Below are 25,065 nucleotides of genomic sequence, written 5' to 3'. Positions count from 1 at the left end.
ACCTACGTCGTGGTGTTTAGAAACACTGAACAATGTCTCACTTCTATTATAAAACCCCCAACTCTAACAGTGCTAACCTACGTCGTGGTGTTTAGAAACACTGGACAATGTCTCACTTCTATTATAAAACCCCAGACGTGTTAACTATTATAAAATGTCTCCCCCCCAGCTCTAACAGTGCTAACCTACGTCGTGGTGTTTTGGACAATGTCTGAATTATAAAAACCCCAGGTGCCTGTGTTTAGAAACGGTGCCTGTGACTTTAACTGTTACCTGTAGACTTCCCTTGCTGCAATATTCTGATACAATGAAGTTGTTCTTGAATTCCAGTACCGCCCCGATAAACCGTGTCAAATTCTCATGGTGAAGTTGATGCATCTGTCGAACAGATTGAAATAAACAAAACATAGAAGACTTTAAATTGCACCAGGTTAATACGTACCGGTTTAAAGCCGCTAACGCTATGTTCGCACCGAATTAATTTCCAGTTACTGTAAAGTTAACGTTCGTTTTGTTTAATGACACCGCTAGACTACATTGATTTGTTAATTATCCTCCGTTGGATGTCAAACATTTGATCGTTGTGACACGCAGTCGCAGGAAACCACGCTCCATATTAATTTAACAGCAAACGATCATTTATATACACTTTGTTACAGACAGTATTGCCAGTTCCCCTTTTAGACTTTTATATTGATTTGGCCATCATTTCCTTTATGTACTTACCATTGTTTGGCTGATTGTATTTACTGTGTCGTTAAACATACATCCATTCGTTCATGCATTCATTTTAGAACAAACTCCAGTTTTTTATTGGCTTATTTTAAAACATTTTTTGCTCCATGTGTGGTATTTCCATTGTCTTAAATAAAATAATTAATATAATTTCACCCCAACCCCTATTAAAAACAAAAAACCACCAACAACAAAAAACAATACCCCCCCCCCACACACACACACAAGAAACAAAACAAAACAACCAACAACCTCCGCCTCCCCCTCCCCCTCCCCCTCCCTGCGGGTAATGTTGTTGTTTTGTTCTTCCTTCTTAAACAAATGTTTTGAGTCATAAATTCAAGAGTGAACATATCAATAAGGCCGAAAGTGTTACCAATTTGAATTCCATCAGTCTCCCCTGCGCGTGCTGTAACCTCACCGTGGTGCAGAGGTGTAACATTCTCTTTGAGAATGGCCAATACAGCACAAATTTAAATTTTGAGTAAAAGTCAGTATCTATCTGTGATATTTGTATTTTTGCACAGTTCTTTACACTGTTTTTATTTAAATCTTGAATTTTTATATTGATGTTAATCATCACCTTATTTGTTTGCAGTACCATAGTTTGACACCCAATAGCCGATGTATTTTTCATGCTGGGGTGTCGTTAAACATTCATTCATTCATTCATTCGTTTGTCACGGCAGTATATATTCTGATAGTTTGGTCTGGTTTGGAGTATGCAGTTTGGGGCTGGGGCTGGGCTGGGCTGGGCTGGGCTTGGCTTGGCTAACCTTTTCCCCATCAATTCGAATTCAACAAAGAGTTTTACTAAAACACACAGGAGTGTTACCAGTTTTAATTCTACCATGAGTGTTACCAGTTTTAATTCTACTAAGACAGCCCGAGTGAGATTTATCTTGTCCACATCTATTGGGTTCAAAAACACTCCAAGCGTCTTACCAGTTTTAATTCTACCATGAGTGTTACCAGTTTTAATTCTACTAAGAAAGCCCGTGTGAGAGTTATCTTATCCACATCTACTGGCTTCACAAACACTCCAAGAGTCTTACCAGTTTTAATTCTACCAAGAGTCTTACCAGTTTTAATTCTACTAAGACAGCCCGTGTGAGAGTTATCTTATCCACATCTACTGGCTTCACAAACACTCCAAGAGTCTTACCAGTTTTAATTCTACTACGACAGCCCGAGTGAGAGTTATCTTATCCACATCTACTGGCTTCACAAACACTCCAAGAGTCTTACCAGTTTTAATTCTACTACGACAGCCCGTGTGAGAGTTATCTTATCCACATCTACTGGCTTCACAAACACTCCAAGCGTCTTACCAGTTTTAATTCTACTACGACAGCCCGTGTGAGAGTTATCTTATCCACATCTACTGGCTTCACAAACACTCCAAGCGTCTTACCAGTTTTAATTCTACTAAGACAGCCCGAGTGAGAGTTATCTTATCCACATATATTGGCTTCACAAACACTCCAAGAGTCTTACCAGTTTTAATTCTACTACGACAGTCCGTGTGAGAGTTATCTTATCCACATATATTGGCTTCACAAACACTCCAAGAGTCTTACCAGTTTTAATTCTACTACGACAGCCCGAGTGAGAGTTATCTTATCCACATATATTGGCTTCACAAACACTCCAAGAGTCTTACCAGTTTTAATTCTACTACGACAGCCCGAGTGAGAGTTATCTTATCCACATATATTGGCTTCACAAACACTCCAAGAGTCTTACCAGTTTTAATTCTACTAAGACAGCCCGTGTGAGAGTTATCTTATCCACATATATTGGCTTCACAAACACTCCAAGAGTCTTACCAGTTTTAATTCTACTAAGAAAGCCCGTGTGAGAGTTATCTTATTAGATCTATTGGCTTCACAAACACTCCAAGAGTCTTACCAGTTTTAATTCTACTAAGACAGCCCGAGTGAGAGTTATCTTATCCACATCTACTGGCTTCACAAACACTCCAAGAGTCTTACCAGTTTTAATTCTACTAAGACAGCCCGAGTGAGAGTTATCTTATCCACATCTACTGGCTTCACAAACACTCCAAGAGTCTTACCAGTTTTAATTCTACTAAGACAGCCCGAGTGAGAGTTATCTTATCCACATCTACTGGCTTCACAAACACTCCAAGAGTCTTACCAGTTTTAATTCTACTAAGACAGCCCGAGTGAGAGTTATCTTATCCACATCTACTGGCTTCACAAACACTCCAAGAGTCTTACCAGTTTTAATTCTACTACGACAGCCCGTGTGAGAGTTATCTTATCCACATCTACTGGCTTCACAAACACTCCAAGAGTCTTACCAGTTTTAATTCTACTACGACAGCCCGTGTGAGAGTTATCTTATCCACATCTACTGGCTTCACAAACACTCCAAGAGTCTTACCAGTTTTAATTCTACTACGACGGACCGAGTGAGAGTTATCTTATCCACATCTACTGGCTTCACTAACACTCCAAGAGTCTTACCAGTTTTAATTCTACTAAGACGGACCGAGTGAGAGTTATCTTATCCACATCTACTGGCTTCACAAACACGATGGTTCCACGGTACACCGCCGTCTTGAAGTAACCCTGGCTGACTGTCTCCAGATCTGCCAAAGAGTTCCCAAATTTGGACAACTGGTCATCCACTAGCCAACCCTGAAATTAAATAATGGAAAACCGAAGGCAAATATTAAAATGGTAAATTAGTGATGATCTGTTTCAGATTTAGAGCATATTGATTTATTAATGATCGGCTATTGAACATCAAACATTTGGTAATACTGATATATTATTGTCTTTGACGAAGCCCGTTACATTTTCCCATTAGTTGCAAAGGATATTTTATATTGATTTTGCCAGAAACAGGATAGCACATACCATGGCCTTTTGATTAACACTTAAAAGAAGCCTTATAAAAAAACTGGTTCAAAGAAAGGGTTGAATCTCTTTCAATCAAAGCACCTCAAGCGAGCTCTTTACAGACTGTGCTACCCCCACCCCCCACCCCCGAATACTGGTTTGTTTTATTTAACGACACCACTAGAACATATTGATTTATTAATCATCTACTATTGGATGGTAAATATTTAATAATTCCAACATATAGTCATAGAGGAAATGTGCAACCTTTTTCCATTAGTAGCAAGGATCTTTTATGTGCAGTATTCCTCATACAAGATAGCACATACCACGGCTTTTAATACACTAGTCGTGGGGCACTGGCTGGAACGAGAAATAACCCAGATGGATCGATCCCAAACTGACCGCGCATCAAGAAAATGCTTTACCACTGGGCTACGTCTCACCCAACTAACAACTACAAAGTAATAGATACTACTCGTAATCTTTGTGGAGAGCGCGACGGAGAAAAACAATCAGATAATATAATGTATCCACCGTTGGGACTCGATCCTACAAGCAAAGCATCTCGGACGAGCTATTTACCACCTGAGCTAGACACCGCCTCCTAGAGAAACACGAAGACGAATGTCAAGTTACATAGGGACGCACTTTGGCTCAGGTAAGCTATTTACCACCTGAGCTAGACACCGCCTCCTAAAGAAACACGAAGACGAATGTCAAGTTACATAGGGACGCACTTTGGCTCAGGTAAGTGGGGTGCATCGCAGTACAAAACAAAACAATAAGGGAACAGTAAAACAAGGTCATCCCCTTTAAAAAAAAATCCCCCAACATCATCATCTAGGAGTTAACTCTATATTATTCAATATGTTAGATGTTAATTTATATTATTTAATATGTTAGATGTTAATCTATATTATTCAATAAGTTAGATGTTAATTTATATTATTCAATATGTTAGATGTTAATCTATTTTATTCAATATGTTAGATGTTAATTTATACTATTCAATATGTTAGATGTTAATCTATATTATTCAATATGTTAGATGTTAATTTATATTATTCAATATGTTAGATGTTAATCTATATTATTATGTTGGATGTTAATCTATATTATATAATATGTTACATGTTAATATATTTTATTCAATATGTTAGATGTTAATCTATATTATTCAATATGTTAGATGTTAATATATATTATTCAATATGTTAGATGTAAATCTATATTATGCAATATGTTAGATGTTAATCTGTATTATTCAATATGTTAGATGTTAATTTATATTATTCAATATGTTACATGTTAATCTATTTTATTCAAAATGTTAGATGTTAATCTATATTATTTATAATGTTAGAAGTTAATCTGTATTATTCAATATGTTAGATGTAAATCTATATTATTTATAATGTTAGAAGTTAATCTGTATTATTCAATATGTTAGATGTTAATTTATATTATTCAATATGTTACATGTTAATCTATTTTATTCAAAATGTTAGATGTTAATCTATATTATTCAATATGTTAGATGTTAATCTATATTATTCAGTATGTTAGATGTTAATCTATATTATTCAATATGTTAGATGTACATTTGTATTATTCAATATGTTAGATGTTAATCTATATTATTCAATATGTTAGATGTACATTTGTATTATTCAATATGTTAGATGTTAATCTATATTATTAAATATGTTAGATGTTAATCTATATTATTCAGTATGTTAGATGTTAATCTATATTATTCAATATGTTAGATGTACATTTGTATTATTCAATATGTTAGATGTTAATCTATATTATTCAATATGTTAGATGTTAATCTATATTATTCAATATGTTAGATGTTAATCTATATTATTCAATATGTTAGATGTAAATCTATATTATTTAATATGTTAGATGTTAATCTATATTATTCAATATGTTAGATGTAAATCTATATTATTCAATATGTTAGATGTAAATCTATATTATTTAATATGTTAGATGTAAATCTATATTATTTAATATGTTAGATGTAAATCTATATTAATCTATATTATTCAATATGTTAGATGTTAGTCTATATTATTTAATATGTTAGATGTTAATCTATATTATTCAATATGTTAGATGTTAATCTATATTGTCTAATTTGTTAGATGATAATCTATATTATTCAATATGTTAGACATTAATCTATATTATTTAATATGTTAGATGATAATCTGTATTATTTGATATGTTAGAAGTTAATCTATATTATTTATAATGTTAGATGTTAATCTATATAATTCAATATGTTAGATGTTAATCTATATTATTTAATATGTTAGATGTTAATCTATATTATTTAATTTGTTAGAAGTTAATCTATATTATTTATAATGTTAGATGTTAATCTATATTATTTAATATGTTAGATGCTAATCTCTATTATTTAATATGTTAGATGTTTATCTATATTATTTATAATGTTAGATGTTAATGTGTATTATTTAATATGTCAGATGTTAATCTATATTATTTAATATGTTAGACGTTAATCTATATTATTTAACATGTTACATGTTAATTGAAATATATTATTTCACAATGAGCCGTGGGTCCGGGGTGGGGTGGGTTTTGTTTTTCCGACATCATAAAAAAGGTCAGTTCAAATACTTCTTATCATTCCTGCTCCCGCCCTCATACGCAAATCCCTAGATCCTCGCTTGACAATGTTAAAAACAATCATGATTTGCTCTGTGTCGTGGAAATGCCCTAGAAACTGACCAGAACGGGACCTACACGAACCACAAAAGGGGTAAGGTACGGGATAAAAGCGGATGGAACGCCGAGACCACTGACCGGAACGGGACCTACACGAACCACAAAAGGGGTAAAGTACGGCATAAAAGCGGATGGAACGCCGAGACCACTGACCGGAACGGGACCTACACGAACCACAAAAGGGGTAAAGTACGGCATAAAAGCGGATGGAACGCCGAGACCACTGACCGGAACGGGACCTACACGAACCACAAAAGGGGTAAGGTACGGGATAAAAGCGGATGGAACGCCGAGACCACTGACCGGAACGGGACCTACACGAACCACAAAAGGGGTAAGGTACGGGATAAAAGCGGATGAAACGCCGAGACCACTGACCGGAACGGGACCTACACGAACCACAAAAGGGGTAAGGTACGGGATAAAAGCGGATGAAACGCCGAGACCACTGACCGGAACGGGACCTACACGAACCACAAAAGGGGTAAGGTACGGGATAAAAGCGGATGAAACGCCGAGACCACTGACCGGAACGGGACCTACACGAACCACAAAAGGGGTAAGGTACGGGATAAAAGCGGATGAAACGCCGAGACCACTGACCGGAACGGGACCTACACGAACCACAAAAGGGGTAAGGTACGGGATAAAAGCGGATGAAACGCCGAGACCACTGACCGGAACGGGACCTACACGAACCACAAAAGGGGTAAGGTACGGGATAAAAGCGGATGAAACGCCGAGACCACTGACCGGAACGGGACCTACACGAACCACAAAAGGGGTAAGGTACGGGATAAAAGCGGATGAAACGCCGAGACCACTGACCGGAACGGGACCTACACGAACCACAAAAGGGGTAAGGTACGGGATAAAAGCGGATGAAACGCCGAGACCACTGACCGGAACGGGACCTACACGAACCACAAAAGGGGTAAGGTACGGGATAAAAGCGGATGAAACGCCGAGACCACTGACCGGAACGGGACCTACACGAACCACAAAAGGGGTAAGGTACGGGATCAAAGCGGATGAAACGCCGAGACCACTGACCGGAACGGGACCTACACGAACCACAAAAGGGGTAAGGTACGGGATCAAAGCGGATGAAACGCCGAGACCACTGACCGGAACGGGACCTACACGAACCACAAAAGGGGTAAGGTACGGGATCAAAGCGGATGAAACGCCGAGACCACTGACCGGAACGGGACCTACACGAACCACAAAAGGGGTAAGGTACGGGATCAAAGCGGATGAAACGCCGAGACCACTGACCGGAACGGGACCTACACGAACCACAAAAGGGGTAAGGTACGGGATAAAAGCGGATGAAACGCCGAGACCACTGACCGGAACGGGACCTACACGAACCACAAAAGGGGTAAGGTACGGGATAAAAGCGGATGAAACGCCGAGACCACTGACCGGAACGGGACCTACACGAACCACAAAAGGGGTAAGGTACGGGATAAAAGCGGATGAAACGCCGAGACCACTGACCGGAACGGGACCTACACGAACCACAAAAGGGGTAAGGTACGGGATAAAAGCGGATGAAAAGCCGAGACCACTGACCGGAACGGGACCTACACGAACCACAAAAGGGGTAAGGTACGGGATAAAAGCGGATGAAACGCCGAGACCACTGACCGGAACGGGACCTACACGAACCACAAAAGGGGTAAGGTACGGGATAAAAGCGGATGAAACGCCGAGACCACTGACCGGAACGGGACCTACACGAACCACAAAAGGGGTAAGGTACGGGATAAAAGCGGATGAAACGCCGAGACCACTGACCGGAACGGGACCTACACGAACCACAAAAGGGGTAAGGTACGGGATAAAAGCGGATGAAACGCCGAGACCACTGACCGGAACGGGACCTACACGAACCACAAAAGGGGTAAGGTACGGGATAAAAGCGGATGAAACGCCGAGACCACTGACCGGAACGGGACCTACACGAACCACAAAAGGGGTAAGGTACGGGATAAAAGCGGATGAAACGCCGAGACCACTGACCGGAACGGGACCTACACGAACCACAAAAGGGGTAAGGTACGGGATAAAAGCGGATGAAACGCCGAGACCACTGACCGGAACGGGACCTACACGAACCACAAAAGGGGTAAGGTACGGGATAAAAGCGGATGAAACGCCGAGACCACTGATCGGAACGGGACCTACACGAACCACTGTGGAACTAGCTATAGTCCGATTGTGGCGGGACGTAGCTCAGTGGTAAAGCGCTCGCCTGATGCGTGGTTGGTGTTGGGTCGATCCCCGTCGGTGGGACCATTGTGCTATTTCTCTTTCCAGCCAGTACACCACGACTGGTATATCGAAGGCCGTGGTATGTGCTATCTTGTATGTGGGATGGTGCACATAAAAGATCCCTTGCTACTAATGGAAAAAATGTAGCGGGTTTCCTCTCTAAGACTATATGTCAAATTACCAAATGTTTGACATCCAATAGCCCGGGGGGGGCGGGGGGGGGGGGCGGGGGCGGAGGCAATGGGGGCAGTTGCTCTCCCTCCCCCCTCTTCCAGAAAACAATCCGGAAAGTTATAGAAAGTTAAAGAAAATTATTTTCTTAAGCGTTTAAGGAGTTTTAGACTATTAACTACTCAGTTGTCCCCCCCCCCCCCCCCCCCCCCCCAACAAAAATCCTAGCTATGGCCCTGCAATACAGCATACAAAAGAACTGGGCCAAATGGAATAGATACAGATTGAAACCATTTAAATAAGAATTACAATGCGTGTTAGATACTTTGAGTCAAACAATTCTCTCGTATTTGTGAGTGTTAGAATAATTTAAGTCATACAATTTTGCATTCAGCACACGTCACATATGAATTATTCGAGAGGATTATTCTACTATTATTCTACTGCTATACGAGGGTATAGGATTATTTTTAATTTCAGAAGGGAGAAATAAACCTTGCTAGAGCGTATTATTGTTGTCAGATAAATAACCAGGAAGCCTCGGTTACTCCAGATAAGTGACACTTCCTTGTTTATTTGTGATCCACACAACGTTTAAATGTCAATCGTAACCTCTCCGGAAGCTTTCATGTCGATAATGAGAAAATTACCTAAGGGTCATGACGTACAAAGGAGAATTGAACAGAGTACTTAGATTAAAACATCTTCCATAATGTATTCTGCTAAATCTCCGTTTCCAACAGTTCCTGGTAATGTGTTTTGGTGCTAAATGACCGTGGATTATAGCTCTTCGTCATCATACGGCGATTTCGCGTAGAAAGCCGCGCAGAGGAGCGGAGTGTTTTTTAAAAACATCCGGGTATTAACCAGTTTAAGTCGTATATAATATGTAGCATACGGACTCCATCTATCATCTTCAGAAACACTTAAAACTAAACCAGGTATGGAAGTCCGGTAGGACTATGGTTCCTAAGAAATGTAGGTCCAATGGACCTGCGTTCCTTTTACACCGGCTCCAACTCAGAGCAAGCTCCAAATCGTTACATTATTATAATGGCGTCGGACATATGGTTAAGGACCACACATATATTGAGAGAGAAAACCCGCTGTCGCCACTTCATGGGCTACTCTTTTCGATTAGCGCCAATGGGTCTTTTATATGCACCATCCCACAGACAGGATAACACATACCACGACCTTTGATATACCAGTCGTGGTGCACTGGCTGGTGCGAGAAATGGCCCAATGGGTCCACTGACAGGGATCGATCCCAGACTGACCTCGCATCAAGCGAACGCTTTACCACTGGGTTACGTCCCGCCCCCATATTAGCGTAGACGGACGGTGTAAGGCCACTAACGCTACTTCTCTCTCGCTAACAATATTTGGACAAACAAATGTGATGGAATCATTTTGATTCCATCCAGAAATTATTTTATAATTTTTACGTGATACTGAGTTTTATTCTAAATTTTAATTATATCGATCTGTGATATTTGTATTTTCACACAGTCCTTCACACTGTGTTTTTATTTAACTGATGGATTTTTATATTGATCTTGATCATCACTTTGTTTTCCCCATTACCATAGTTTGACACCGAATAGTCGATGTATGTTTTTGTGCTGGGGTATCGTTAAACATTCATTCATTCATTCATTCTCTCGCTAACAACTAACACCTAACAGCTAACCACTAACAACTAACAACTACCCACTAACCACTAACAACTAACCACTAACAAGTAATCACTAACCACTAACAAAAGACAGCTACCCACTAACCACTAAACACTAACCACTAACAACTAACCACTAACCACTAACCACTAACAACTATCCACTAACCACTAACAACTAACCACTAACAACTAATCACTAACAACTAACAACTAACCACTAACAACTAACCACTAACAACTAATCACTAACCACTAACAACTAACCACTAACAACTAATCACTAACAACTAACAACTAACCACTAACAACTAACCACTAACAACTAATCACTAACCACTAACAACTAATCACTAACAACTACCACTAACAACTAACAACTACCCACTAACAACTAATCACTAACCACTAACAACTAACAACTACCCACTAACCACTAACCACTAACCACTAACAACTACCCACTACCCACTAACCACTAACAACTAATCACTAACAACTAACCACTAACAACTACCCACTAACAACTAATCACTAACAACTAACCACTAACATCTAACCATTAACCACTAACAACTAACAACTAACCACTAACCATTAACAACTAATCACCAACCACTAACAACTAACAACTAATCACTAACCACTAACCACTAACAACTAACCACTAACAACTAACCACTCACCACTAACAACTACCCACTACCCACTAACCACTAACAACTAATCACTAACCACTAACAACTAACAACTATCCACTAACCACTAACCACTAACAGCTAACAACTACCCACTACCCACTAACCACAAACAACTAACAACTAATCACTAACCACTGACAACTAACAACTACCACTAACCACTAACAACTAACAACTAATCACTAACTACTAACAACTAACAACTAACCACTAACCATTAACAACTAATCACCAACCACTAACAACTAACAACTAATCACTAACAACTAACAACTAACCACTCAACACTAACAACTACCCACTACCCACTAACCACTAACAACTAACAACTAATCACTAACCACTAACCACTAACAACTATACACTAACCACTAACCACTAACAGCTAACAACTACCCACTACCCACTAACCACTAACAACTAACAACTAATCACTAACCACTGACAACTAACAACTACCACTAACCACTAACAACTAACAACTAATCACTAACTACTAACAACTAACAACTAACCACTAACAACTAACCACCAACCACTAACAGATAACAACTAACAACTAACCACTAACCATCAACAGCTAACCACCAATCATAACCACTAACAGCTAACAACTAACCATTAACCACTAATAGCTAACAGCTAACAACTAACAGCTAACAACTAACGACTATCAACTAACAACTAACCACTAACAACTAACAACTACCCACTACCCACTAACCACTAACAACTAATCACTAACCACTAACAATTAACAACTACCCACTACCCACTAACAACTAACAACTACCCACTACCCATTAACAACTAATCACTAACCACTAACAACAAACAACTACCCACTAACCACTAACAACTAATCACTAACCACTAACCACTAACCACTAACAACTAACCACTAATCACTAACAACTAACAACTACCCACTACCCATTAACCACTAACCACTAACAACTAATCACTAATGACTAACAACTAACAACTACCCACTAACCACTAACAACTAATCACTAACAACTAACAACTACCCACTAACCACTAACAACTAATCACTAACAACTAACCACTAACAACTACCCACTACCCACTACCCACTAACAACTAATCACTAACAACTAACCACTAACAACAAACAACTACCCACTAACAACTAATCACTAACAACTAACAACTAACCACTGACAACTAACAACTAACCACTAAGAAATAATCACTAACCACTAACCACTAACAACTAACCACTAATCACTAACCACTAACCACTAACAACTAACCACTCACCACTAACAACTACCCAATACCCACTAACAACTAATCACTAACCACTAACCACTAACAACTACCCACTAACCACTAACAACTACCCACTACCCACTAACCACTAACAGCTAACAACTACCCACTACCCATGTGACGGTACATGCTCTTAATTTTGTTTTCGCCTGTGGCGATATTAATTGTTTTAGAGGGCCGTGTGCAGTTCCAAATTGCACTTAAGCCCAGATGGGCAACTTGTTACGTGATACCTTTGCGCGACGGTCGTCGAGCTTTTCTAATGCACATCTAGCGCAGTTGTGGAGGCCATGTGGCCAATAGTTACGTAATAACTCCGCTAGTGCTGTTTATGACCAGGGGATTGCTCGCGGAATGGCGACAGCCAGTCTGACGATCAGAGAAAAATATGCCGGCGTGGTGGCTGTGGAAAATCCACATGATAAGATTCAGTACCGCCTTGTACCCCCAGGCGATATTCGCTGTCTCTGAGAGTTTTGAATAAATAGCTAGGGTTTTAGAGATATCGGGGAGAAACATAGGAAGGCTTCCAGGGGGAACGTTAGTCCGTCCGGACTTGGTAAATATCATTCCTGCTCTGTTGTATAAACTTGATGTGATTGATGTGACTTTAAATATTTTAATGCTGTATTATACCAATATTATTTAGGCGGTGCTGCCGGTCATCTGACGCAGTAATCTGTAGGCTCACTGTCCTAAATAATTATAAAAAGCTTAACCAGTCATCCTAGAGGACCTAGGTAAACTGTAGGTTATTGTCTTTATTGTGATAGGTACCAGTATTAATTCTGTGTTACAAGGTTACTGAATGAGTAGTTAAGGGTTAATTTAAAATTAACCAGTTAGGAATAGAGTTGTAATTCCTTTATTAATTAAGTTCCCCTGGAAGCGTTTCTAAATTATCACACGTTATTGAACGAGTAGTAAGGGTTAATTAAAAATTATCCAGTTAGGAATAGAGTTGTAATTACTTTATTAATTAAATTCCCCTGGAAGCGTTTCTCAATTATCACACGTGTGAGTGTTGTGTCACGGTGAAGTGATTAGTATATTGTGTAAACTAGACACCTAGAGATTAACTAATTAAGTGATCAGTTCTGGGTTGTTATTATTTCTTGTTGTTAATTAACTACTGCGGCAGTACATTTGTCAGCGTAGGTTAATACAGATTCCAAAGTGTATTGTGTTTTTGTTGTGTTTTCTAGTGAACTAAACGTGCTATAATAATATATACTTTATATAAGATCTTATCTCTGATCATACCTAGACGAGCCACAAGCGGGTATAACTGCCTGTTACAGAGAGATCTAATAGATATACAGTTAGGAGAGATATTTGGACAATCGTGTTTCATTCAGTTACGGGTATTATAGGATCCCCGTGACAACCAACTAACCACTAACTACTGACAACTAATCACTAACCACTAACAACTAACAACTACCCACTACCCACTAACCACTAACCACTAACAACTAATCACTAACCACTATCAACTAACAACTAACCACTAACAATTAACCACCAATCACTAACAGATAACAACTAACCACTAACCATTAACAGCTAACCACCAACCATAACCACTAACAGCTAACAAATAACCATTAAGCACTAATAGCTAACAGCTAACAGCTAACAAATAACAACTAACGACTATCAACTAACAACTAACCACTAACCACTAACAACTACCGACTAACCACTAACAACTAATCAATAACCACTAACAATTAACAACTACCCACTACCAACTAACCACTAACAACTACCCACTACCCACTAACCACTAACAACTAACCACTAACCATAACCACTAAAAGCTAACAACTAACCATTAACCACTAACATCTAACCACTAACACCTAACAACTAACAACTAACAACTAACAACTAAAAACTGACCACTAACAACTAACCACTAACAACTAACCACTAACAACTAACTACTAACAACTAACCGCTAACCACTAACAGCTAACAACTAACAACTAACACCTAACCACTAACCACTAACAACTAACAACTAACCACTAACAACTAACAGCTAACCACTAACAGATAACCACTAACAACTAACCATTAACAGCTAACCACTAACAGCTAACAGCTAACAACTAACAGCTAACCACTAACAGCTAACCACTAACCACTAACACCTAACCACTAACCACTAACAGCTAGCCACTAACAGCTAACCACTAACCACTAACACCTAACCACTAACCACTAACAGCTAGCCACTAACAGCTATCCACTAACCACTAACAACTAACCATTAACAGCTAACCACTAACCACTAACAGCTAACCACTAACACCTAACCACTAACACCTAACCACTAACCACTAACAGCTAACCACTAACACCTAACCACTAACACCTAACCACTAACCACTAACAGCTAACCACTAACAGCTATCCACTAACCACTAATAAATAACCACTAACAGCTAACCTCTAACCACTAACAGCTAACCACTAACCACTAACAGCTAACCACTAACAGCTAACAACTAAAAACTGACCACTAACAACTAACAACTAACCACTAACAAGTACCCACTAACAAGTACCCACTAACAACTAACCATTAACCACTAACAACCACCCACTAACAACTAACTACTAACAACTAACCGCTAACCACTAACAGCTAACAACTAACAACTAACACCTAACCACTAACCACTAACAACTAACAACTAACCATTAACAACTAACAGCTAACCACTAACAGATAACCACTAACAAGTAACCACTAACATCTAACCACTAACAGCTAACAGCTAACAGCTAACCACTAACAACTAACAGCTAACCACTAACCACTAACAGCTAACCACTAACAGCTAACCACTAACCACTAACAGCTAACCACTATCACCTAACCACTAACACCTAACCACAAACCACTACCAGCTAACCACTAACAGCTATCCACTAACCACTAATAACTACCCACTAACAGCTAACCACTAACCACTAACAGCTAACCACTAACCACTAACAGCTAACCACTAACAGCTAACCACTAACCACTAACCATTAACAGCTAACCACCAACCATAACCACTAACAGCTAACAACTAACCATTAACCACTAATAGCTAACAGCTAACAACTAACAGCTAACAGCTAACAACTAACGACTAACGACTATCAACTAACAACTAACCACTAACCACTAACAACAAACAACTAACAACTACCCACTAACCACTAACAACTAATCACTAACTACTAAACAATTAACAACTACCCACTACCCACTAACCACTAACAACTAACAACTACCCACTACCCACTAACAACTAACAACAAATCACTAACCACTAACAACTAACAACTACCCACTACCCACAAACCACTAACCACTAACAACTAACAACTAATCACTAACCACTAACCACTAACAACTAACAACTAACAACTACCTACTACCCATTAACCACTAACCACTGACAACTAATCACTAACCACTAACAACTAACAACTACCCACTAACCACTAAAACTAATCACTAACCACTAACAACTAACAACTACCCACTACCCACTAACCACTAACAGCTACCCACTAACCACTAACAACTAATCACTAACCACTAACAACTAACAACTACCCACTAACCACTAACAACTAACAACTAATCACTAACCACTAACAACTAACCACTAACTACTAACAACTAACCGCTAACCACTAACAGCTAACAACTAACACCTAACAACTAACCACTAACAACTAACAGCTAACCACTAACAGATAACCACTAACAACTAACCACTAACAGCTAACAACTAACCACTAACAACTAACAGCTAACCACTAACCACTAACCACTAACAGCTAACCACTAACTACTAAAACCTAACAACTAACCACTAACAGGTAGCCACTAACAGCTATCCACTAACCACTAACAACTAACCACTAACAGCTAACTACTAACCACTAACAGCTAACCACTAACACCTAACCACTAACCACTAACACCTAACCACAAACCACTAACAGCTAACTACTAACAGCTATCCACTAACCACTAATAACTACCCACTAACAGCTAACCACTAACCACTAACAGCTAACCACTAACCACTAACAGCTAACCACTAACAGCTAACCTCTAACCACTAACCATTAACAGCTAACCACCAACCATAACCACTAACAGCTAACAACTAACCATTAACCACTAATAGCTAACAACTAACAGCTAACAACTAACGACTAACGACTAACGACTATCAACTAACAACTAACCACTACCCATTACCAACTAACAACTACCCACTAACCATTAACAACTAATCACTAACCACTAAACAATTAACAACTACCCACTAACCACTAACCACTAACAACTACCCACTACCCACTAACAACTAACAACTAACAACTAATCACTAACCACTAACAACTAACAACTACCCACTACCCACTAACCACTAACAACTAATCACTAACCACTAACAACTAACAACTACCCACTACCCACTAATCACTAACCACTAACAACTAACAACTACCCACTACCCACTAACCACTAACCACTAACAACTACCCACTACCCACTAACAACTAACAACTAACAACTAATCACTAACCACTAACAACTAACAACTACCCACTACCCACTAACAACTAACCACCAACCTCTAATAGCTAACCGCTAACAACTAACAACTAACCACTATCAGCTAACAACTAACCATTAACCACTAATAGCTAACAGCTAACAACTAACGACTAACTACTAACGACTAACGACTATCAACTAACAACTAACAACTAACAACTAACCACTAACAACTAACCACTAACCATAACCACTAATCACTAACAGCTAACAACTAACCATTAACCACTAACATCTAACCACTAACACCTAACAACTAACCACTAACAACTAAAACCTGACCACTAACAACTAACAACTAACCACTAACAAGTACCCACTAACAACTAACCACTAACAACTAACAACTACCCACTAACAACTAACTACCAACAACTAACCGCTAACCACTAAGAGCTAACAACTAACAACTAACACCTAACCACTAACAACTAACAACTAACCACTAACAACTAACAACTAACCACTAACAACTAACAGCTAACCACTAACAGATAACCACTAACCACTAACAACTAACCACTAACAGCTAACCACTAACAGCTAACCACTAACAACTAACAGCTAACACTAACCACTAACAGCTAATCACTAACACCAAACCACTAACCACTAACAGCTATCCACTAACAACTAACCACTAACAGCTAACCACTAACCACTAACAGCTAACCACTAACCACTAACCACTAACCACTAACAGCTAACCACTAACCACTAACAGCTAACCACTAACAGCTAACCACTAACAACTAACCACTAACAGCTAACCACTAACCACTAACAACTAACCACTAACAGATAACCACTAACCACTAACAGCTAACCACTAACAGCTAACCACTAACCACTAACAGCTAACCACTAACAACTAACCACTAACAGCTAACCACTAACAGCTAACCACTAACTCCTAACCACTAACAGCTAACCACTAACAACTAACAGCTAACACTAACCACTAACAGCTAACCACTAACGACTAACACCTAACCACTAACCACTAACAGCTATCCACTAACAACTAACCACTAACACCTAACCACTAACCACTAACAGCTAACCACTAACACCTAACCACTAACCACTAACAGCTAACCACTAACAACTAACCACTAACAGCTAACCACTAACCACTAACAACTAACCACTAACAGATAACCACTAACCACTAACAGCTAACCACTAACAGCTAACCACTAACCACTAACAGCTAACCACTAACAACTAACCACTAACAGCTAACAGCTAACACTAACCACTAACAGCTAACCACTAACGACTAACACCTAACCACTAACCACTAACAGCTATCCACTAACAACTAACCACTAACACCTAACCACTAACCACTAACAGCTAACCACTAACACCTAACCACTAACCACTAACACCTAACCACTAATCACTAACAGCTAACCACTAACCACTAACAGCTAACCACTAACAACTAACCACTAACAGCTAACCACTAACCACTAACAACTAACCACTAACAGATAACCACTAACCACTAACAGCTAACCACTAACAGCTAACCACTAACCACTAACAGCTAACCACTAACAACTAACCACCAACAGCTAACCACTAACAGCTAACCACTAACTCCTAACCACTAATTCCTAGCCACTAACTCCTAACCACTAACAACTAACCACTAACATCTAACCACTAACAACTAACAGCTAACCACTAACCACTAACCAAAAACTGTCCCGAACAGAACGCACATGCAGCTGAATTGATCCCCACAATTATCCAGTACATATTGTATTAGACATGTATTCATTATGTATGCTGACTCGACTTTTGACAGCAACCCCTTTTAGACAATTATCTGAACTGAAGGGTGTTTCTGTTTTAATTAATATCATATGATTATTTATTTACACAGTGGAGATTAGGTACATGATGTTTGAATTTGCTAGGGCTTTTTTGTGGAGTTTTTTTGTGTGTTTTATTTTGACGTTTCATGCACCAAATGTCTCGTTTATTTGACCTTTTAACCTATATATGTATAATTACCCGACCTCTCATTGATTATTTAAACGATGAAAAGTCACAATTCAAATATGTTGGAGCTAGTTTATTCAGTAAATTAACACAATGTAGTATCTGTGTGTATTCGTCTTTCTCTTAAGTATATCAGTGCGCGCCTTAAAAAGGTTAACAAATTATGTAATCTTTTGTTGCTCACTATACACAGATGACCTAATGTCTGAAATATTGCATGGCACTACTTACCAGCGACTGTTTGCTCAGCCTGCTTCCCATACACTGACCTTGAAACTGGAGGTCTTGCAGATTTATTTTCCATTTCATATTCATCAATTCTTTCTCCCATTTTCGCTGACTATGCAATAATAATAATAATAATAATAATAATAATAATAATAATATAAATAGAGGAAACTCCCAGAATGTCTAGTGATATCATAATTTATCAGCACGAGTTGATACACGTATGAAATCCGAGGTTTGCCAAGGATTTTTATACTTTTATCAACGAGTTTTGATAAATTATGATATCACAAGACACGAGGGGGGTATTCTTTTTATCATCCATTATCATTCTTTTCGTTTGCGACAGTTGTAAATAATTCTTTGAAATCTGTGGAACGTTATAAGAAGCGATATCTCCTAGGAGAATATCGCAGGAAATATCGCAAATTATAGTGCCAGCGATATCTTTAATGGATGATAAGTAATATTAACAATTACAACAAGGCTCATTATCATTCCGGCCCAAGGCTTGTAAAACGTTTTCTCTACACTCAAGATTTTAATAACAACGTCTTGAGACTTTAATATCATGACAAAAAAGGAAAGAAAAAAGTTTGTTTTGTTTAACGATACCACTAGAGCACATTGATATATTAATCATCGGCTATTGGATGTCAAACATTTGGTAATTTTGACATATAGTTGGGGGGTTTTCATTAGTAGCAAGGGATCTTTTATATGCACAGTGCCAAAGACAGAATAACACGTACCACGGCCTATGATATATCAGTCGTGGTGCACTGGCTGGAACGAGAAATTGCTCAATGGGCCCACTGACGGGGATCGATCCCAAACCGATCGCGCATCAAGCGAACGCTTTACTACTGTACTACGTCCCGCCCCTTCTTAGACCAAACAAAATAAAGTTTTCGTCTCTGGTCAGCGCGCGCATCGATTTCGACCCTCGCGGGTCAACATTTAAAAAAATAATAATAATAATTTCCCGCGGTATGACGTCGATTTTTGCCGGGCTATGACGTAAAACCGCATTTGTAGCCAAAATCACATTGCGCATTAACTAGGACGAACATTCTTATTTCAATTTAAATATGCCCCTAATTTCGGTATCAGATATACCCACCTTTTCTGTCCTAGCCATGTTTTTAAAAAAGAAAAGACAAAAAACAAAAGCCGTATCGCCGCGTCAATTCTGGAACTTTGTTCTGACCAGACCGGCCTCGGTGGCGTCGTGGTTAGGCCATCGGTCTACAGGTTGGTAGGTACTGGGTTCGGATCCCAGTCGAGGCATGGGATTTTTAATCCAGATACCGACTCCAAACCCTGAGTGAGTGCTCCGCAAGGCTCAATGGGTAGGTGTAAACCACTTGCACCGACCAGTGATCCATAACTGGTTCAACAAAGGCCATGGTTTGTGCTATCCTGCCTGTGGGAAGCGCAAATAAAAGATCCCTTGCTACTTGTCGTAAAAGAGTAGCCTATGTGGCGACAGCGGGTTTCTTCTTAAAAAACAGTGTCAGAATGACCATATGTTTGACGTTCAATAGCCGATGATAAAAATTAAAAATCAATGTGCTCAAGTGGCATCGTTAAATAAAACAAACTTTACTTTTTTTTATATACCATAACACGTTTTAAAGTTCGTTACAACCACTGACCGATATATGATAACACTGTTTTAAGTGCGTTATCATCAGTCGTCGATATTATGGTAATACTGTTTTAATGGTGTTGCGATTACTTACCGATATCCAAAAATACCAGCTACTATGAGAAACACACACACTGCCATTATTATCAGCAACACTTTGGCATACATCGGTATATCTAGAGAAATGAAAATAAATATTAATTATAAAACTGGAAATTTTAATAAATTAATGTGAGTATGTAGAAGAACAAAATGAGATAGGAAGATCTCTCTCTCTCTCTCTCTCTCTCTCTCTCTCTCTCTCTCTCTCTCTCTCTCTCTCTCTCTCTCTCTCTCTCAGAAAAAGAGAGATGATGGATAGAGATAGATAGAAAGATAGAGATAGATAGATAGAAAGATAGCTAGAGATATATATATATATATAGAGATAGCTAGATATATATATATATATATATATATATATATATATAGAGAGAGAGAGAGAGAGAGAGAGAGAGAGAGAGAGAGAGAGAGAGAGAGAGAGAGAGAGAGAGAGAGAGAGAGAGAGAGAGGTGGGGGAGGAGGAGGGAGGTGTGGAGTGATGTATTGAAGGAAACAATTACACGTGTGAGAGAAACGGGGAGAGAGATACACTATTGTTACGACACCGCTATATCTTCTCCAGGCGGGCAACAAAGAAAGAGATAGACAGACAGAGAGACAGACAGACAGACAGATGTGCTTATATTAATATTCGTGTGATGATGGTTAAATTCGTAACTACCGTTATCTTCACAGATGGAATATTTGCCTAGGAATCCACACCGAGGAATATTCAGCGGCGGTTCCAGTCTTCCCCCGGGCCAGTGGATAGTGCGGCCCTGGACTGGTACGTATACATGGTGATCTCCAACGTAACGGCCCACAGCCTGCAGCAAAGTAGAACTACTGAAGATACCACTACTGGATGTTTTTAAAGGAGGATGTACCTTTCAAACAATTAACTACAATTCCTGGTGCATATTTTAAACTATATGACACTGACATATTATACGATTATGTGCATGAATATGTGTAATACTGCTATATGTGTACCGTTACAAGCATACACACACACACACACACACACACACACACATATATATATTATATATATATATATATATATATATATAAAGTATTGTCTGTTATGTCTTTTACGTTCATCGGGGTATGAACAAACAAAAATCATCTGCAAACTGTGTGAATCGGCGAAGCCATTGATACATAAGTTTGCGGATGATTTGTTTTGTTCATATCCAGATGAACGTAAAAGAAATAACAGACAATACTTATAATTACATTTGAGTCATACAGGCTAATAATAACACTAAAACGTCATACTTTAATGAATTTTTATTCATAAACAATAACGCTCAATAACACAACTTGCACATAAAAATTACGTCATTTATATATTCATTTATCCTATAACTTACTCTTGATATCCATGCCATAAACCCAGGTCATCATTTTAGTGTATTAACCCGGTTAATAATGGTATGCAAATTTGCAAGGCCTCTAGTTAATGTGTTGCTGTGGATGGGTCATTTGCTTACAAGTCAACAAGACCTGTGTAACTGAGCGTAACATTTTCAAAGCTTTAGTTACAATGCGTGAAGTCCAACTAATTTGTGGAAATCGTGATGACGTCATATTACCGATAACGGCGACCTTTGTACTGTTAGTTACAAAAAATGAATTAAAATGTTATTTTAGAAGTGTTATAGGATACAAAGAATTCGCTACTCGTGTTTTTAATATGTTAAATATCAACCTCGTCTAGTTAATTGTTATTTGTTATAAATACCGATTAACATAAATGCGGTTGATATTTTCCATATTAGAAAACACTCGTGACGAATCCCCCCCCATCCCCCCAAAACACACACGCATACACGGATACACGCGCGCGCTGTATTATCTGTATTATTACAGGTACCTGCCTATGATTATATGTTGTTGCTTGAAGGTATTACCTGAAAGTCGCCTGTCTCTGGGTCCATATCAAGAAGAGCATACTCAGTCTCACGGTCACCAATGTCATTAATCGTGTATTCACCTGCGATACCTGCACGGAAAACAAAGAACAAAACAATACACGACCAGGAATAGTTAAAGTTAAAACGACAGATCCTTATAAAACAAAATTAGTTTCTAGGCTGAAGGCAGTAGTCAAATTTTATCGCTTTATTTTTTTCCAATATATTTTCCGGCAGAGCATCACTCGATAACGTTTATTTCATTTCAACTTATTTCCGTGCTTATATTCAATTAATGTTCACATACGCTGTCCTTGGCACACACCTCAGCTATCGGAGCTGTCTCTCCAGGACAGAGGGTTAGTGGTTATCTGTTAGTGAGAGAGAAGTAGTTTTACACCTACCCAATGAGTAATTAAAACTTGCTTTGGGTGGGAGCCGGTACCGACCTGTGAACCCTGTACCTACCAGCCTTGTGTCCGATGGCTAACCAGGACACCACCGAGGCCGGTACTACATAACCCAACTCCCCCGTAAACGTCACTCGCCAGTCTAAAACCCTCCCATCTAATATTCTTGCTCAGACTCCCGAATTAGTTGGTAGGCTGGCAGACTACTCCACGATTTTTGTTGCAAACGACCGAAGAGTGAACGCGCCGGAAGTAATTTAGTGCATGTTCGTGCCACTTAGCGCATATGCAGATCAAGGGCAGATAAGTATGTTTCTAATAAAGGCTATAGTTACCAGTGAACGTTTTGTTCCAGCCGAGCCTGGACACGCGGTACCCGTCTCTGAGGCTAATCCCCTCTTCCAGACTTTGGTTCACGAGGTGGCCGTACCGCACCATCGATTCGTAGAAGGCTGCCACGAAGAAATTCACCTGCAAAACAAACAAAAGTAAAACCACCTTAGAAGTAGAACCACCCGGGAAGTAGATAAACTTGTATAAATGGTCCTAAAATGAATCCTACATAGTGGGACAACTACTTGGTATTTACCAATTACGAATATCTACTCCCCGGTACTACTTAAAGGGACATTCCAGAGTTTGCTGCCGGTTTTAAGATGTTATCGACTAACAAAGACTTTTTAACGATTGTAATTACATATCAAATATATTTTTCTGCATAAAATATTAGTGGCTGTATATTAAACGTGTTTCTGATCGTTCTAATATTTGTACTAGGTTAAATTTCATCTTATTTCCTAAAATATTGTTTTTTCGTACGTACGAAATTATTTGAAGACAAAATCTATTTTGGGCTTCTTACAAATATTAAGACGACCAGAAACACATTGAATATACAGACACTAATATTCTAAACAAGAAAATATATTTAATATGCAAGTTTAATCGTACAACTATTTTATTAGTTGGAAACATCTTACAATGCAGCAAACTCAGGAATGACCCTTTAATTGCCTCATTACATGTTTTTCGGTTAGTGCAGTCAAAAAGGTACCGGCTCGTACAGCAATGAAGAACATGCAAATCGATTAGACCCTTCTGCTTCCCGGGACATTTATTATTCGGCTTACCGGTACTACCCAAAAATAGGATTTTCTACTTCCCGGGCCGAGACACCCTTACCAATCAGCGTCGTTACGGCGGATCCAGAGTGGGATTCAGTTTAGAACTGGTAGTGTAGTCAAATTAGCCCCAAAATAGGCTCAACCTAGAAAAAATTGGTATATTCCGATTTGGTAATCGAAGGCCTGCCCATAGTGTAGTCAAAATAGCTTTTAACCTAGAAAAAATTGGTATAAAAGGTTTCTTGGTACCATAAGAAGCGGAATTTTGTCCTCTATAACATATCAAAAATCCGCAAAAATCAGCCTTGGGGAAAACGTTTTATATGCAAATTACCTCATTAGCATATTTTAGCATTTTTGGAGCAAGTCAAACTAATGCCAAACAAGCTGAACCCACCACATAATTTAATAAAAAGTTTTTCTTTGGATTTGTTGACCTCCAGATTAACATACCCAAAGTCTAGAAAAATTACCACAGGAGAAGATAACTG

General features: G+C 38.9%; 1 protein-coding gene across 1 annotated transcript; it reads right to left on the bottom strand.

The window, feature by feature from the left end:
* Positions 1-216: 216 nt before the first annotated feature.
* Positions 217-19,492, bottom strand: LOC121385493. Its single transcript, XM_041516193.1, has 4 exons — positions 19,393-19,492; positions 6,378-8,488; positions 3,228-3,401; positions 217-378 (listed from the first exon to the last, which is right to left on the bottom strand). The coding sequence occupies exons 1-4, from the start codon at positions 19,490-19,492 to the stop codon at positions 217-219; spliced, it is 2,547 nt and encodes an 848-aa protein (XP_041372127.1).
* Positions 19,493-25,065: the final 5,573 nt, after the last annotated feature.

This window comes from Gigantopelta aegis, chromosome 11 (genome assembly GCF_016097555.1).
Source record: "Gigantopelta aegis isolate Gae_Host chromosome 11, Gae_host_genome, whole genome shotgun sequence".
NCBI classification, from domain to species: domain Eukaryota; kingdom Metazoa; phylum Mollusca; class Gastropoda; order Neomphalida; family Peltospiridae; genus Gigantopelta; species Gigantopelta aegis.
Note: the sequence above shows the minus strand (reverse complement) of the source record. Positions and strands in the feature narration are given on the sequence as shown.

Bases quoted from the DNA above. Each gene is read 5' to 3' on its own strand.
- LOC121385493 (XM_041516193.1), bottom strand. From the start codon at position 19,492: ATGGGAGAAAGAATTGATGAATATGAAATGGAAAATAAATCTGCAAGA. The intron at 3,402-6,377 runs GTCAGTTTCTAG...ATTTAATTTCAG, and splicing joins TTCGTGTAGGTCCCGTTCTG to GGTTGGCTAGTGGATGACCA. The intron at 379-3,227 runs GTAAGACTCTTG...TCTGTTCGACAG, and splicing joins TCTTAGTAGAATTAAAACTG to ATGCATCAACTTCACCATGA.